At 42.8% G+C, this 18,346-nt stretch overlaps 1 protein-coding gene across 1 annotated transcript; it reads right to left on the bottom strand.

Annotated features, from left to right (window-relative positions):
• Positions 1–377: 377 nt before the first annotated feature.
• Positions 378–14,731, bottom strand: EEF1AKMT1 (EEF1A lysine methyltransferase 1). Its single transcript, XM_064441175.1, has 5 exons — positions 14,210–14,731; positions 6,753–6,906; positions 5,764–5,846; positions 4,835–5,115; positions 378–3,318 (listed from the first exon to the last, which is right to left on the bottom strand). The coding sequence occupies exons 1-5, from the start codon at positions 14,716–14,718 to the stop codon at positions 3,191–3,193; spliced, it is 1,155 nt and encodes a 384-aa protein (XP_064297245.1). The 5' UTR covers positions 14,719–14,731; the 3' UTR covers positions 378–3,190.
• Positions 14,732–18,346: the final 3,615 nt, after the last annotated feature.

Below are 18,346 nucleotides of genomic sequence, written 5' to 3'. Positions count from 1 at the left end.
AAGTACAAGTTCACTACGAATTTTTGTGACTTGTAGCCTTCTCAGAAACACAGCTAACTCCTTGGAATCAAGTATGACAGAAATAGTTTACCTCCTATCATTGATGAACGCTGTGAATGCCACTAGTCAAGCTCTGCTTGGGCAGCTGCTTGCACACACCAGGCTTTTAAGAGGGAAGCTGGTGCACAACAGTCTGCTCTGTTGAGTGCAGCTACACATTTACATGCACCCTCATTTTCATAATCCTGTATCTTCACAGTGCCTCTTTTCAAAGCCATCTGACCTACATGTAAGAAGCAGCAGCTTTCTTCTTGGTGAATGGAATTTCTTGGTACAACTAAATGGTGTACTTTTATTTTCTTAAGAAAGGTCTCTGATGAAGTTAGCAAAATTGTCTTTTAATTCTGATACAGAGAGTCCAACAATGCACATTTACCAAAATGAAACAGACAACTGAAGGAATTAATAGCAAAGCAGCAACATAGGTGAAGCTTGTATTTGAAGAGCATATTCTAATTTAGGTGGGTGGTGGGGGAAGAATATCATCCCTTCTGACAATCATGCCTGTCCCACTGGAAACCTATACACAGTTAAAAATAAGTTTCAGGAGTTACTTCATTCTCTCCATCTGCTTGGTGTGCAAAACATTGAGGTAATAAACATACAACTGTTTACAGTTGTGAAGTATAGATTTGTGCCAGTACCTAGGCCTTTAACATTCTGGTTTGGGTTATTTTGAAACTGGCCACATAAAAGTAATGGTGTAGCCTCCTGGAAAACAGCTAAACCCAGCTGTATGTCACCTGGGGGCAGTCATTTTCGGGGGATTCTGGCTTTATTGGGCTCACAGCAAAGATGGTTTCTGGTTTGAAAGGCGAAACTGTATCAGCCATGGGCTCAGAGACTGTCAGAAGAGCCTGGTCTCCATTCTCCCTGTGAGCTCTTCTTCTGCCTAACAATACCTACTACCAGTCTGATAGAAACCAAAGCATGTACAACAGAAAGAAAACTGGTATAATTAACTCAGGAACACTATATGAGGGGAGGAGAGGGAGGAAGCAATAGATACAAGATGCGACGAGGGGAAGGCCTTAGGAAGTGAACAACTCTTGGAAATGGGGGAAGAGAGCAACAGTGACTTGGACAGGTATTTATGAACCAGTGGTGTGTCCAGCTCAGGAAGCATGATTCTCTCAGCACTGAGAGGGGATTATATTCCTTCTACATTATTCCTGCTCATTTGTTTACCCCACCAGATAGGAAAATCAGTATCCAAACAGCAGAAATGCACAGAAACATGAGTATTATCTTATTAAAAGTATTGTCTCACGACCTTAATCAGGTTTATCCCCACCGCAAAATAAATTTGTTAGTATTTCATCTTAGGTGCTTCATTTTGTAGATACAGCATTTCCGTTAGCCTTTTACACAATCCCAACATATAAATCTGGCATATAAAGACAAGTACTTGTGTTTTGTATAATATATTTATAGCTGATAAAACTGTTGAGTGCCTTGGAATTTATGAACCAGCTTTCATCCAAAAATACATTAGTAGTGTAGTGAAAAGGTTAGTCAAAACTGTCTTTAAAAACACCCAGTTACCAAAAATCTCTACTATCCCAAAGCAAAAGTTTTTTTGATGTATCATCTACTTTGACTGAAATGGATTGAAATATATCCCAAACCTTGTATATAAAATTTGTCTCTTAGAAACACTGGCATTTTATCAATACATGGTGTTATTCCTCAGTGGCCTTGTAAGATTAAATGATTTCTAAGATGCTTCTATTCTACTGCTCTGCTGCTGTCTGTGGAACAGGAGGCAAAGATAAAACTGGCCAATTGGAAAAAAATAAAAAGGACTGTTCTTATAACTACAAACTCGACACACCTGTAAATCACCTTTAGCTTGATAATGAAACCTACTAAAAAGCAGGCACAATATTTAATCAGATCCATTATGATTCAAAATTTAAGAGACTAACAGGGATGGGTCACATTTCCACAGAGGTATCTATCTCATAACCAACAGTAACTCAGAGTGAGAACCTACAGTGTGAAGCACTAGTGCAAGGGCTGCCTTATGTGTGGCATTTTTCTTTAGTAATTGCTTCATATTCCAGGTGATTTGGCCTGACTAATGCATAGGATTCTTAATGAAAACAAAGCTCTCTAATGGGGAAACACTTGTTGTGCTGTTTTCAAGGAGACATCAGGTTTGTGCCACCTCTGCAGATTAGCTTAACTAGTAAATAGAACAGCCTAGTTGTGTTTTAAAAAGCTCATGACTTTCTGTGGCACAAACACATAAACATTGCAAAATAGATGCACCGTACTTCTGCAGAGAGATGTTTAACAACTTACATTACTTTTTCTCTAGTACAGCGTGCGCACACACACACAAGTTTATGTGGTGGTAAGTGATGACAAAATAGATCTTATCTTCTACAGAAAGAAAGCCTGGGTTTGTGATGAGGCTTTAGAGAAAAGGTGGAATAATAACCACAAGTTTTTAAAAAGCCAGTCTGGCAACAACAGAGGATAGTAGGTCTTATCTTACTTGGCAACTGGTGGGTAGTTCTGATCGTTACTAAAAGCAACTGGAGAGGCCTCCGCAGAAAGAGACCTTTTTTCTCTCCTAGTTGTCCTTTATAAAAACATCAGCCTGCTGGATAATGAACATGAAAACAGATGACATGTTCAGAACAAACATCCCTCAATCCTTTTACTAAGGGACCATCTCCCACGATGAAGAGAGGAGACCTCTATTCATGCTCTTCCAACCATCTGCTAGCTACCAAGTCATCAGTTCTGATGCAATGACGATTCTTGTGGCTGTGAGTCAAGCACGTATGTGGTGTTATAGGCCCACCTGCTAAAATCACTTCAGAGAGGTCACTGAAGAGTCCTTGAATCGTAAAAACTACCAGATAGAATGAAACAGAGAAGTTCCCATTATCCAGCACCTGTATTGTTTGGTCCCCATTTACCTAACAGGAAAGATACAAAACACAGGAACTGCAAATGCTTACACATTTAAAAGAGAGAGGCTATCACACTGTGTTGATTAAAGCTAGCCCAGAAAACAGTACTTGGAGCTGAATATTTCAGCATTGAGAAATGCGGAGTCTCTGATAAAAAACAGAAAGGAGCTTGACTGAAAAAGATGTAGATCATCTTCTGAGAGTCAGTCCAGTCCAGAAGAATAGTTCACGTAACATCGAAATTCATTGGCTAAGTTCCGTGAGTGTTTTGGAATAAACTTGCATATCTTCACACCAAGATGCTTTGCTGCCTGTTCCTCCATGATTGCACCTGCAGCAAAAATAATTATTATTTGATGAGAAAAACAGTAAAAGAATGTTTAGGCTTTTTAAATAGCTCCTCCCAAATGCATATATAGAGCCTGCTTTTTTTAAGGAAGCAAGGCGTAAAGCAGCTACATGGTCAGCCCTCTTTAACAACTGAATCTATTGGGAAATTTAAATCTGAAGGAATGGAAGACGCCCCAAGGAAATAAATGGCCAAGAAGTTTCATAAAAATAGAGGGTAAGATCAGTGCCCCTTTTACAAAAAACAGAAACTTGAACTCAGTCTTCTTGCTACGTGCTGAAGAAATTACATGGTAGGGAGCCATGGGAAATACAAACAGATTACATACACTCTTCCACTTAAATAAACCGCAGTGTGATATTTACAGCTACACACTGAGAAATCACTTCCTGGAGCAATATTTCTCCAACTTTGTAAACTAAAGGACCACCTATCCATTTTAGGGAAAAAAATTCAGAGAACCATCCTTGTGCATAACTGTCATGTACAATTAAATAAAGTAGTAGGCTTTCTACGGCATTTATTATTTAATTTTTCTTTATTTTGCGTGCTTCGTTGCCTTCCCTTGAACTGTATCTATAGAGGGTTTTTGTCCTTTGCTTTTTTTTTTTTCAGAAGTTTCCTGGATGTCTTCAGATGTCTTGTAATAAGATTACAGTTTAAGAAACACCATGGCTAAGGCAGATACTCATAGCTTCTTAAACCAGCAAGTGCATCTTCATAAAGAAGGGCCTGCAAATACAGCTGGCGAGTTACCCAGTTTCACTGCTCTTATCACTGGTTTTTAATTCCTCCTGCTGTATTTCAGTGCCTAAGGTCTCCTTACTTGAATCACAGTGGCAGAATCCCCTCATGCATTCATTCACATTAAAATTTCTATATTTACCACTAAGGACAGGTAAAATGGGGAAAAAAGAGAAAAAGTTGACTTTGCTTTTCTTTTCAAGACTTAGCTAAAATCATCCCACTTTACTCAGCAAAAGCCATTCCAACCTATTTGTCATTCCTTCTACTTAGCACACCTTAGATGCTAAGTAGTATTGTGGCAGGTGAAATCCTGCAGCTACTGACACATTTCAAAAATCAGAAATTCGTAAGGTTATTGAATAAGACATTAACAATAAGTTGTACCTATGTTTGTCATACCCAGATTTCAGTCACTGCAATTATAGAGAGTGGCCCTTTTACAAGAAAAAAGTATTTCTGGAACTTTGCAGGATGATCTTAAAATTCTTCAAAAATTTAGTGAAATTCATCATGCCATAAAAAAGAAAAAAAGTAGTGATTTCAAACGGAAGGCATGTGGTTTTTAATAGTTGAAATAACGGTTCAACTAAAGTATTGCAATAACAAGCTTAGGATACATATTACCTCCTTGAATTAATAATAAATCAGTATTTTATTATCAGATTTAGTATTTTTCCCACCTGAGTAAGTCAGCCTTTTGAAAGGGAGAAAAAGATGCTTAATGGTGAACTAATATTTTTGTTAATTATACCTGTGCAAAGCAGAATCTTTCCTTTTGTTAAGTACTTGATGGTCTCGGCAGTTTTTTGAAGACATTCCTCAGACAGATAGGGTGGATCTGCTATTACGATGTCAAAACTGTGTGGCAGGAGATTTTCAGGTAAGTTCAAAGGGTGGTTGTAATCATAGAAGATAAATTCTTCTCCATATACAGAAAACCTTCTGTCATACTCCAGTATACACACCGAAAAATCTTTACCATTCTGTTCTTTCAGTTTCTGGTACACACTTGGTGCACTAACACAAGCTATCCTGGAAAAGAGACAATAACTTAGAATATGAGCTTAAAAGACAAATAACAACAAAAATAAAACCCTACTGCAGTCCTCAGGGCTGCTTTGGGAAAACACTTTAAACATTAGTCCCAAAAATGTAAGCTATTCTTCCTCCATTCTAACAAATAATTACTTTAGTAACAGGGTTTTAAGTATTAAAGCCATTACCTGTTCAACCTCTGTGCTGCACAAAGACCTTAAGCTTAACTACAGAGAAATTCTTGTTTCAGAACCACAAGGAAACATACTTGAAAAACTTTAAAAACGTTTCCTTACAGAAACAGGAAGAAAACCAAGTTCTTCCATCCATCCTTCAAAACATTGTATGAAAACAGAGAAAAGAATTACAAGTCATTAAAATGCTCTGGAGCTCTTTATATGTCTCAAAAAAAATTATTCACAGTGAAGTTCTACAAGGCAGAGCCTACAGCATTCAGTGAAATGCTAAATGGTACGATCAGTCTGAACTATTAATTACATAAATAACAGCAAAGAATTTCTGCAGTACCTCAATTAATGAAGTGCAACGAGTAATGAAGTAAACTGCATGCTCTGTCTATAGAGGAGAAACAAAATATTTACAGAAAAGACATGTTAAATCTACAACATAATTATTAAAACCTACCTGCCACCTTTTCCAGCCGCCACAACCGCTTCGTTAGCCAGGCAGGATGCAGTTTCATTGCTGTACCAAAACTGGCTCAGTTGCTGAGAAAGATAACACACAGTTAGAAACAACATCAAATCTTCTGGCTGTGCTACGAACAGTTAGGTGTGGTGAGTGGTATTTGAAGAAAACAAAAATCCACAGCAACTTCTCAGTTCGCAAACCGTAAAGCTGGAAAGGTGACTATTTTCCTGACAGCCTTTTTACTTCTGTAACCCAGCGACACGCAGCAGGTACCTAACACGCTGGGTTTCCAAAGCATTTACTGCGCTATCAGGAAAACCAAAGAATGCAAAATCACTGACAAGGTTAGTTCAAACCCAATGTGCAGATGCACAGTATTTTGTCCTTTAAACTGAGTTACTTTAGCAGAAGAGGGAAAAGGAACTTGGAAAGTGACCGTATAGAAGGAAATAAAGGAAAAAAGAACTAAATCAGAAGAGATCAGAAAAAGGAAGAGTAAAAAAAAAAAAGACACCACAACACAGAGACAAACCAAAATCCATCTGTCAGAAGGGAAAAAAAGCAGCAAAGCAGCCATCCACAAAACCAAGAAATAAAACACAGAAAGAAATACGATGTGAAAGGAAAGATCACTCGATCTTGTTACACTGTATTTGTCTCTAACTCAGGGAAGAAGCTTTACTACCTCAACATGCCAGGCTGGAGTTAAATTTTCCAGAAGGGACTGATGCTTCTGTTGGCAACTTTATTCCCTCTCCATGTAATTTCAATTTGTAACACCCCCCCTGCACATGTAGAACAGACGACTATACCCAGATTTAATATTAAAGCAAATAACCCTACAGCATTATTGTCCATTAATAGTTTGATTTTGCTACTCTAGGAACATCTTGAGTGTTCCCCTTTTTAATTTCATTTCATTATCCATCCTCAGAAGAAACTTGGTAAAGGCTACTCCTGTAATGAAGTTTATAGGTTCTTACCCAGTCTTCTTCTATTGAGCCAATGGAATATTGATTAAACCCTTGGGAGGTCTTCATGCCCTCCCTCTGCTGCTGTTCCAAATAGAACTCCTGGAGGGCCGCCAATGTATGGGATGAAAGCTGGGGAATGTCATCATCATCATCATCCATTTTTCTAGACATCAAGCAGAAAAAAAAATTAAATTAACCCTTTTCAATAGTGAAGGCTTTTAATAACAGCATAGTCTCCTGAGGTAAAACAACCTCTACTGACAATGCAGACTCAGTCTAACAGCTAGGTAGGAAAACCTCCTAACAAAAGAAAACATATTCCCTCTACTTAGGAGCTCTTAAACCAGTCAGAGGCAGACAGGATGTAACATGTCTCCAGAAAGAATTCAGGAACAGCAGCAACACCATTCCCTTTATGGACAACACAGATTTGGCTTGTATTCTTACAAGGAAGTTGTCGTTACAGTTTTTGATTTCCTGAATCTTAACACCTTTTTTGTATCAGCTTGCAGAAAAAAAAAACCTTAGGTAGATTTGGCAAACCCTATAGAAATTATTCCCTTCCCTCACAGAAATAATGATAGCTACTGGTCATTCCTTCCCACGTTCAAAAAGCACACAATTCTGACTCAAAATGAAGTAAGCTAGCATTCTAGGATCAGCGTCACCTGGCTTTAACTTCCATGCTAAATAACAAGATAAATAAATGTTAAATATTTATTTAAATAACATGTTAAATAACAAGATTCCTCTGAATGCCAGAAACCTTCTAAAAACAAAAACAGGCAAGAAGCTCAAGAAAATTTGTGTTTTGTGCATAAGAACATGGGCATAATTAGTATAAAAAAGACATGGTCTACACTAATGGAAAAGCACAGCCATTTTCAGAAAAGTCTTGAACTGGGTTATGCCGCTCAGTGTCACTTAATCCTGCTCACCCCAGGCAGCAAAGCAGTATCTGCCCAGAGGGAAAGCTGACGCATTGGTGCCCTTCCCAGAAAAGACAGTGCCACCTCCTGGAACGAAGGCAACAAAAACAGGAAACCGATGTGTGAAAAGTACTGGAGGAAACTGGAGGATTCTCCTCTCAAGAAACCCATCTTCCCTTTGTCTGACCTAAGAACTAGTACACGAGCAATGACTTTAACAGAACGTGGAAACGGGCGCATGCCTGCTGTTGTGCAGAAGGCACTGAGAGAACCGCGTGCCATCTGAACTGTGCACAACTTCGAAAGCTAAGTACGCTCTCAAGTATAGCTGCTCACGGTTTTTCTTCTCCCCACTCCTGCATTACAACAACAACTCCAGAATTCGTGGTCTCCTGCCCTTCCACCCCTCCCTCAATGCTGCTTGCTTTCAAGACATTTCCTAAAACACAGCTTCTCACTGCTTGCTGGAAAAATGGTACCATTAACCTGCCACTGTGAGATAACTCATCAGCATTCACTAGAATAATTTCTCTGCCATTCCACCAACATGCTACACACCCACATGTGATAAGAGTAAAGTGCTTGGCTTTTCCAGAGTATTGTGTATTAGCTTGCTGGCTTCTCCAGCCAGGTTGGCCAAACAGGGAATTGTTCAGAGACTAAAGACCCACCTATGCCATTTGCCTCACGCAAGAGGAGAATTCTGGAGTCATGCTACCTAGTAAAACCAAAATTGCTAATTTTGTCCCTAGTTTTTTGTTGAATAAAACATAAATGCTTTAAAATTATTTGGATTATTAAATTGTGTATTACTTAAAGTATCTACTATAAAAATTACTGCAAGTTCACATAGATAATAGAGTTTCTAGCCCTAACAATACACAACGCTACAATCCATTTTAGGCCCTAGACAAGAACTTTTTTTGTTAGGACAGATGTTAGAAGTTTAAAATCACTCCTCATCTTGCAACTTTCTTTTTTATTAAGTGCATCATACATGTAGTAATCTGGTTTGCTATTACCACCTAGGCAAGGACACATCTATGCTTTGACACTAAGAAACTGAAATAGATGCAAACTTGCAGTTCTTAAGTCAAAAGCTGAAATTTTGTTTTTATGTTCAGTGAGCCCATCTAGGCATTTGCAAGGACTAAATCCATGCCTATGATGAAACCCTCACAGATAAAACTGCTGATGAAGCATCACCCATTGTTTCAGTAGATAAAAAGGCATACCGCTATAGACATATTTTTTTCTAGAAATATTTTTAGTTGATTTTTAACAGTCTTCCTTTTGGTTTGTAAATGAAAGCCTTAGGAACCAAGCAGTAATTAACTATGAGGTTGCAAGGAGAGGTAACTCAGCACATATGGTAGAAATATTATGTACATCTATTCAGAACACCTTCAAAATTCAAGATATTTTTCTGAATATGCATATGTTGTCTACATATACTACTTAGGTCATCAGCATGAAGACATTTTCATGCTCAAGAACTACATCAGAACACTGTTAAAAGTAAGTGAGTTTATGCAAACAAGACTTGTAAATTCCTTTGGCTTCAAGGGAGAAAGTTCTACTGTTTGAAGCCCCTCTATACCCCCCCAGAAAAGTTCACTGCTCTGAAGTCCAGAAACAACCCTGAAAGTTTTGGGGAGGATGGGAGGAAGCACAGAAACCCACAGTGCCTCTGGTGCTTGGGGAACCTTTAAACTCTGTTACCTCCCAAGGCCCGTGAGCCCTGAGGCTCCAGCTGGCCCCAGGCCCGGGGTCCCCCCACGAGCAGCCAGCGCTCTGCCCTCATGCAGACTCTCTACAAGAGCCTCATGGGGGGATGGGGTTGCATTTTAGGAATGCCCTGGGATTCAGAACATTCATAACACATATAGCGCCGATGCAGCCACATTACCAACATTAAACCCTTGTATTACCAGGAATACAAGGGTTTGAAACTAGTGATGTGGCAAGCCTTCTTTACTATTAATTCTTAGCTTAAGCGTTGCATTTGCACCTAATTAAAAAACAAAACAATAAAGAAATTGGATCTCCAAGTATAGCTCAAGAACACTGCATACAAAAATAAGACTTACAGTGAAGTCCAAGTTCATCTGAAGGAAAGCAGGAAAAAAGGGGGTAAGCTACCACAGATACAGTGGAACTTGAACAGGCAGGGTGGTGCTCATAGGGTAAAATGGCTAATTTTAATGTCCTCTAAAGGGCCAGATCTACCCATAAAATGGAAAAAGTGCGGTGCCTCCAACTACCCCACATGGCCTACAACTCACACAGTGCAGCAGGCAGGATGGAGGGGGTGGAGGTGCCTGCAAACTCCTCAGTCCCTTCCCCTCTGCACAGCTCAATCTCTCTCTAATAAGCTAATGAACTGTTCAGGTAAATGTCATCACTAGAGAGGGAAAGCTCTTCAAAGAAAACAAAAAACAAATTAAAAGAGATAATACCAAGTGAAAACAGTAGCACAGGAAACTCCAAGGCCTTGTCTACACAAGAATACTGCACCTATTTAACATTAGTTTCCAGCTGCCATATATGGAAACTCCAATATTATATAGCCAAATTCTAAAGTGGAAGAAAAAAAAACCAACCCCAAATTAGAAGGATCACTATGGAAAAATTAACTCGCTCAAAAATTCCTAGTCTTTGGTCTGCTGTACATTTGGCCCACCCGTAATTATGAAGTTAACATCATCTGGAATCCAGATGGAGTGTGGCTTCTATGCCCAAATGTAACTCTGTGCCCTTATCCAGAGAAATATGGAAACCTGCAGTCACCCGGTCAGCTGAGACAAGTGCCTTGTGTGCCCTTGCACCAGTGCTCACCCAACAAAGACTAAAAATGTAGCTTGCTCTAGAGGTCAGATCCTTCTAGATCCACAGCACTACTCAAGAGGAAGCTCCTCTTCTGTGATGGAAGGCAGGCAAGAGGGGGGATCCATATTTACAAAGCCACCTCAAAAAATACTCTCATCGTAAAGTACACAACTGCTGCTTCAGAGTTTTTACCAATAGATCGCACTGAAGATGACCGGCTCATGCTTCTCTGCCAAAGAGGTTGCATCAACCTAACTCACATCTGTAAGTCAGGCCTCCCCAAATGCCCACACAACTTGGAAATACCGTTTGGTAAGTGTACAAGCAGGACACACTGCTGCTCTGCGAGTTTCCAATGCTCATTCTGTTGTGGTGCTCTAAAGATGTCATCTCATTGTAATAAAACGTCCCTTAGCTGAGGGGGAAAAGACAGACTACTGAAAGGCCAAGGAATAGGAATACAACTGGAAAGCCACCCTGTTCATCGCTGGGAGGGGGAGGAAGAGGATGGTGTTAGCCCCTTAGATCTTTTACCAAGAATATAAAAGACACATAGAATCATTAAGGTTAGACACATAGACACATAGAATCATTAAGGTTAGACACATAGACACATAGAATCATTAAGGTTAGACAAGACCTCCAGGGTCAAGTCCAACCATCCACCATGCCTCCTAAACCGTGCCCTGAAGTGCCACACCTACACATTTTTTGAACACCTCCAGGGACGGTGACTCCACCACCTCTCTGGGCAGCCTGTTCCAGTGCCGGACCACTCTTTCAGTGAAGAAATTTTTCCTAATATCCAATCTAAACCTCCCCTGGTGCAGCTGACATGCAACTTCAGAAAAGTTTTTATTCTAGAGTAACTTGGATCCAAAGACGGATAGCATAAAATGGATTAAATATAGTTGTCTGCATTTTTCCCATGCTACCCAAGTCAGTATTTGAGACAAACAGCACATCATCTATGGTGTTTGCAACACATAACAAGAAAAGCTGGACAATGGTGTGCTACTGTAATGAAAATCACCTGGAAGAAGCTGCAACCACCTGCCGAGAGGTGAACAAGTCCCAGTCAGAGGGACTGGAAAGTTACCAAAAGATTAGGCATGTGCCCTACTGCCTTAAAACCAGGGAGGTACTGCACTCTGCTCAAGCTTCAGCTCCTTAGGATGTACAGGGATCCAAATCCCATGTCCCCAGACAACGATCAGATGGGTGGCCAAACCAACCCACACGTAGGTGCTGAGGAAGTGTGTCCCAACCATAGTAAAAGCCCAGACAGAGAAAGGATCTCTTCTACTGGAAACAGTTTTTCAGATCTATAAATCCTAGAAAGTGTTGATTGTCAATGATTTGACAAGACACTGTAAATATTGCCAAATGCACTTTCACAGGAATGACTGACGGGGCAAAGTGTATGAAATACATCAGTCTAAAGCAATTTAGACAAAAAAAAAAAATCCTACTGCTAGCTAGCATGGTCTAGCCAGAAGGAACAGAGAAATGCTATGCCATACCTACACCTCTTTTTTAGAGTCTTCTAATACAAAGCAAAACATCTCAAACATCTGAGAGGTCATCCTCAAGCACAGGCAGCCAGCTCATTCCCCTGCAGTCAACTGGGAAAAACTCAGGAACTCAAGTTTTTTGGGCCCAGGTGCCATGAAACAGAACGGCCTCTGAACAGGATGGCCAAGCTGGGGGACATCAGAAAAGCAGAACTGACAAACCTGAAGCAGTTTTCGTATGCAGTAATGGTTCTGTGGCATAGGCAAAGAGGGACAAGGCACGATTTGTGGACCAGGAGCAGCTCACCTGCCACAGACCTGAGAACAGCTCCATTTCAGGATTAAGTCTGGAGAACTTTTTGTTAATGCCCATGGCAAATTGTTCAAGAGCAAAGCTGTGCTAGTTCAGATCAAGGGTTGATACTGGTCATTGAAGGTGGCCAAAAGCAGCTGTCTCAGAAGGCGCGAGATAAGGCAATACTCTATACTCTCCCAGACTTTAGCCATTTTCCACTAAGACAGTTGTTTCCGCATCTTAAGCGCTTTATTCTGTGAATGCAGTTCTCTTAGGGACATTTGTCCAGTATCCTTTAAATTCACATTAAGTTTTTTAATCTATAATGTCAGCTGGTAAGAAGTTTTAGTTTATGAATAACTACCTCTTCTTGCTGTGAACATGGCTATCAGCTTCACCTGATGCAAATACTTTGTGCATTGGAAGAGAAAGCAAATGGTCACGCCCTTACACACTCCCTCCGTATGCCATTTCACAGACACTTGTAGGTCATCCCCCTTCCATCACTCCGCCAGCTGGCTCTGTTCTAGCCTGAAGGTTCTTAACCCACTCATTGACTGGTTGACAAAAGCCTTTCCATGCATTTGCTCATCCTTATTAAATGCTTCTAATATACACTTGAGACGAGGAGACTAGAACACTAGAACAATACCTAAGATCTGAGCAATCACATGTTTATGCTGTCATTTCATGTTTTCTGTTACAATCTATTTTTTTCCTAAAAAAATTCCAACATTTTATGTGTTTGGCTGCCACCAAACACTGATACGATGTTTTTGGAGAATCACAGATCATAATCCCAAAGTTTCCTGCCTGAGCGGCAATGGTGTCTGATGAGAACATGATTAAGTAGAATTTACAGAGAAATTTAAAACTGTCTGCCAAGAGCTCCAAGATACCAGCTCATAGAGAATAAAACTAAACCGCAGTGCTGGTCTCCTCCTCTCAACAAGAAGGAGAGAAAATACTGAAACTAGGAAAGGTTCAAGAAGCGTAGTGAGACATCCAAAGCCTAGAATAGCTTTTGCAGGGGAATGAGGAAGAAGTAACTGAGGTGAGACATAGCCTGTAGTCATGACTGGCATGACCACACAGACAGAGATCAACCACTGTTTTCCAAGGCAAGAACTTGAAGGCAACAAGTGTGGGCTGCAAGAACCTGGTTCAAAAAAACCCAAAAGGAGCTGGTTCTTGATGCAAGGTGTTGCTGAGCTACACAGTCTCTATTGGTGATGGAATTTCATAGTGATTCTGAGTGATGCAGGAAAGTTTATAGAAGAGAAACTCTCAAGAGGATTATTAAATATGTAAAAACTACATCTGATTTGAAAAGAAAGGTCTGGAGCTAGGTGGCTACTTGAAGTAATATATGATGTGTTCTAGCTCAAATCTCCTTTTAAATAAGCAGTCAAGAGAGGGAGAGTAGGCTGGACTCAGAACCACGGTTATCCTCCCACACGTGAACGACACAACACTGAGAGTGTCTGAAGAAAATCCTTTTTCCTATTCCCTCTTACATTCGACTCCTTCGAGCACCCACCACTGCAGGCACATGACCCCGCGCCCCTCCGGGTGCGAGGGGTGGCCCCGCAAAGCCACTCCCGCAGAGGCGGGCCCTCTCCTCGGCCGCCAGCCACCCCCGGCAGCAGGGTGCGGGGGGCTCCGCGCCGCCCCAGCACTGCCGGCCGTCACCCTGCCGCCGCCCGCCTCAGCGGCCCCGCCGCCTCCAAGACCGTCCCGCAAACTCCGCAGGGTGCAGAGCAGGCCCCGGCCCCGCGGCCCAGGGAGAGCGGAGCGCCGTCCGCCACCGCGGGGCGGGATGGCACGCGCCAGGGAACACAGCAGTCCGACCCACCACAGCACTCCCCCACCCGAGCCCGCCTACTCGCCCCCACTCACCGGCCGCCAGATCCCTCCGCGCACGCGGCCCTTCGCAGCACCGCGCACAATGGCGCCGCGCGCCCCCTGCCGGGGACTCGCCGGGGTGGGGTGGGACGGTGAGCCCAGCGGGACGCTCCGCCATTGGCTGCTGCGGCGGCGGGCGGGGCGGGGCCAGGCGCTGCACCCGCCCCCGCCAGTCCCCACTGAGGGGGCGGTGCTGAGGCGGTGCCGTGCGCCTGCCCCGGGGGCGGCCCCGCCCAGCGGATCGCAGCAGCCGCCGCCGCCCCTTCGCCGGGCCGCGCGCCCCGCCCCCGGACGCTCACATCCTCTGGCGGTGTCCGCCTGCCTGCACCTCTCCTGTCCGGCCGCGTGCGGAGGCGCCTGGTTCGCGGCACAGCCGCCGGAGGGGCTGCCGGGGCGCTGCTCCGCCGGCACCCGCGGGGAAGCCTTCGTTTCGCTGTGCCTTTCACCGCTGCGGTGGGTCGGGCGGCTTTAAGGCCATCTGTAGAAGGGTCTCCAGGATTCATCAGAACATAGGACCTACGCAGAGCGCCACCGCCGCGAGGCGCCTCAGGGCTCCCCGCGGCCCGCAGTGCGGCTCCAGCCGGGTTCCCGCCTCCTGCCCTCCCACCCTCTGTCCCACTCCTGCGGGGTTGGGCCCGGGGGGACGCGTGTGGTGTGAAGTAGTTATTCCTACAGAAATCTTCGGCAGGAGGTACCTCCAGTTAGACACACATAGGTATCCAGTCGTGTTAGACTTGGCAGTCACGGCCTCAAGCTGCATTGCGGGGGTTTAGATTGGATATTAGGAAAAAATTCTTCACTGAAGAGTGGTCGGGCACTGGAACAGGCTGCCCAGAGAGGTGGTGGAGTCACCATCCCTGGAGGTGTTCAAAAAGCGTGTAGGTGTGGCACTTCAGGGCATGGTTTAGGAGGCATGGTGATGTTGGGTGGATGGTTGGACTTGACCCTGGAGGTCTTGTCCAACCTTAATTATTCTGTGATATCTTGAGGTGGATGCCTGTCATGGTTTTAGCTGGGATAGAGTTAATATTCTTCACCGTAGTTGGTATAGTGCTGTGCTTTAGCCTTAGTATGAGAATAATATTGATAAGACACAGATGTTTTAGTTTCTGGGTGGTGCTTGTACCAGTCAAGGACTTTTCCAGCCTCCCATGCTCTGCCAGGTGCACAAGAAGCTGGGAGGGGAGGGGCACAGCCAAGACAGCTGAGCCAAACTGACCATATGATACGATGTCATGCCCAGTGTAGTAACTGGGGGGGAGTTGGCTCGGGGCAGCAGCGACTGTGGGTCAAGGACTGGCGGTGTCAGTCGGCGAGTGATTACATTGCTGCTTGTTTGGGTTTTTCCTCTCCTCCCAAGGTTTCACCTCACTCTCATTATTATTACTATTACTGGTTGTGTTTTTTTTTTTTTAATTATTAAACTGTTCTTATCTCAACCCATGAGTTTTCTTACTTTGGCCCTTCTGATGTGGGAGTGAGTGGCTGTGTGGTGTTTAGTTGCTGACTGGGGCTAAACCACGACAATGCCTCGTGTTCAAAAGCCATGAGCTGCTGACTTCAATAGCAGCCTAGTTCCCCACGCTGTTTTTCTTGATCTGGCTCTCCTGTGCACTCTCTCCATTTGCATTAAACATTACCAAGTTCGAAGAAGCTCCCATTCTTGCATACAGACAGAAGTCAAGCTGCTGCTTGGTTTTAAAAGATAGCAAGTTTTAAAGTGCATTCCTTGTGTTGATTCATTCACTGCATCTTTCCCGTTGGACGTAAGTTTCTTGTCTCCCACTTTCTCATGTTGGACAGGCACTATGTGCTTGTCTGGCACTTCTTGTCATCTCATATTGACCCAAAACCAAACACTTAAGAACTTCCTCACCACTGTTTGTTTGTTTTTTTTCATTCTGTCTTTATTAAGTCTGGTCTCACCCCTGATAATTTGTAAAAAGCATTTTTAGAACATTGTCTTTCTATTGTTCAGTGACTCTCCTATAAACCAACTCACAGAAGATTGCTCATCAGGTTATTTATAATTAACCCAACAGCAGATTCTCCTCGCATTCCCCAGAGCTAGATGTTCCTATGAGCAATGAGTTGAGAAAGAAACTGCTATTTTACCTACAACCTGTTGAATCTGCTGCAACACTTCACTGTGGCTGCACAGGAAGTCCTGGGCTCAGCAGTGGTTGCCTAAAAGCAGAGCAGAACTATTTCCTTGGAAAACAGAAACACTGAATTCTGATAAAATATTTTTGCAGCACAGCTTATGTAGGCAGCAAAGAATAAAATTTTCTTGCCAGAGCAGGGGGTAGGCCGATTTTTCCTTCAGATCCCCATACTTTTCATCTCACTCTCTCTTCCATTTAGAAACAAGGTTTTGCATGACAAGTAGGGAACTGTGGGCTTTTCCCTGTGATTGTAAATGAATTAAAGGAGTCTGGATCTGGCATTCAGTGCATTACCCCCTCTGGCTTCTTTGAAAGGTCTTGCCAAAAAAGGTCTTCATCCCAGCATAGAAGACTGGCCTACATGGAGCACACCCGTATCCGTTCATGTTGCCACCACTGCTGCAATTCAAAACAACCACCAACAATCCTCCTCCATTTTCCTGCCTTGCTGCAAGGTGACTGTTATCTGACACCGGTGTAATATTACGGAGTGCAGTAAGAAATATGGCTTAGATTCTACAAAGAAGTGACACTTAAGTAATTTTCCTATTTCATACATGTTTGTGAAGCATTTTAGGTGAAAGATGTTCTGCACAGGGCTGATAATAAAACGATAGAAGAGGCTGAGCAGACATACTCTCAGCCCAGATTTCCCAGAGCAACAGTCCAGCCCATGATGAGCAATTCCTCCACACCAGGAGGGTTACAGAGATCATGTAAGGGCACATGGCTCTGCAGGGGCTTGGGGTAGCAGGCAGGGTGATATTATTTAGGTTATGATATCAGATATTACTTGGCAGCAAACACACAGCTCAGGATCTTGCTTGAATCTGTGTAACCAGACGGTTCTAGAAGGAAACCTCAGGAAGAGCTGGAGTGAGCCTGTAGGAAGGAAAACACATTACATCTTGCAATACAACTTCTCTGGGATGTGAAGACAAATGAACCATAAATGTGGGAACACCTGTAAAGGGCACCCCGCAAGACATTTCTTGTTAATAATAAGGTCTTATTGTTTCCTCATCTTTTTTGCAGAAGGGTATTTCTAGTTAGGCTATCTCTCCCATCCTTTCACAGACAGACCCATGTCACACAGCATGGACAGCAGCGTCGCTAAGACTTGAGCCTGACGGCATGGACCGCTGCTGCTTTACTACTACATTTGCTAGTACTCTGTGTCAGACCAGATCAGGAATAGAGCATGAAACAGAGTTTTTAAAAACACAGTTCTATCCTGGTAAGTAACAGCAACTTGTTACTCATAAGGCTTTTGTGTTTTGAGGTTTTTCTTCTTATTGTAGTCTATTGTATTTTTTTTATTCACTAATTCAAGTCTGTACTTTTGAGTCGTCCTGCTGTAGTACAAACCATAGCCACATGAAAAAGTATAATCAGTTTTAACTAATATAAAAATAGATTATTACGTTCCAATTGTAGCATCTCTGCTGTTGCCATTAATCTAAAAAAATTTCTGAATTGCTTTTTTCCCCAGAAAACCCTCAGCATTTTTAGGGCTGGCAAACCAACTGCACATTTCATTTGGAAGGCAGCCAAGCACGCAGTGCTTTACAGCCATACAAGGATTACTTCTACTTAATACCAACATAATCCTCCTTCTGAAGATGGAAGATAATAGAAGTGGAAATACTCTACTTGCAGAACAACCTGCAGCATCTCATCTTTGTGAGAGAGGCTTACTGCACTTTTTCTTTCAATACCAAGCTGCTCTCCTACAGATGCAGGATAAAACACATGCTAGAGGCCCGTGGGGTAGCTCTGCAGGCCAGGTGCATCACGGCTTCCTGAGACCTTGAGCCATGTGGTAGGACAGATTATCAGCCAGACTTTTAAAAGCTTGCAGTCACTCTCTGAATTCAAGTACTGTAGTAAGTTTTTAACCTCCAACAGTTTATGGACTCCCAATCTTTCTCTGTTGGAGATGCAAATCTTCTTTGAAACGTTACTG

This window comes from Phalacrocorax carbo, chromosome 1, assembly GCF_963921805.1.
Source record: "Phalacrocorax carbo chromosome 1, bPhaCar2.1, whole genome shotgun sequence".
Taxonomy (NCBI): domain Eukaryota; kingdom Metazoa; phylum Chordata; class Aves; order Suliformes; family Phalacrocoracidae; genus Phalacrocorax; species Phalacrocorax carbo.
This window is presented reverse-complemented; position numbering and strand designations above follow the sequence as displayed.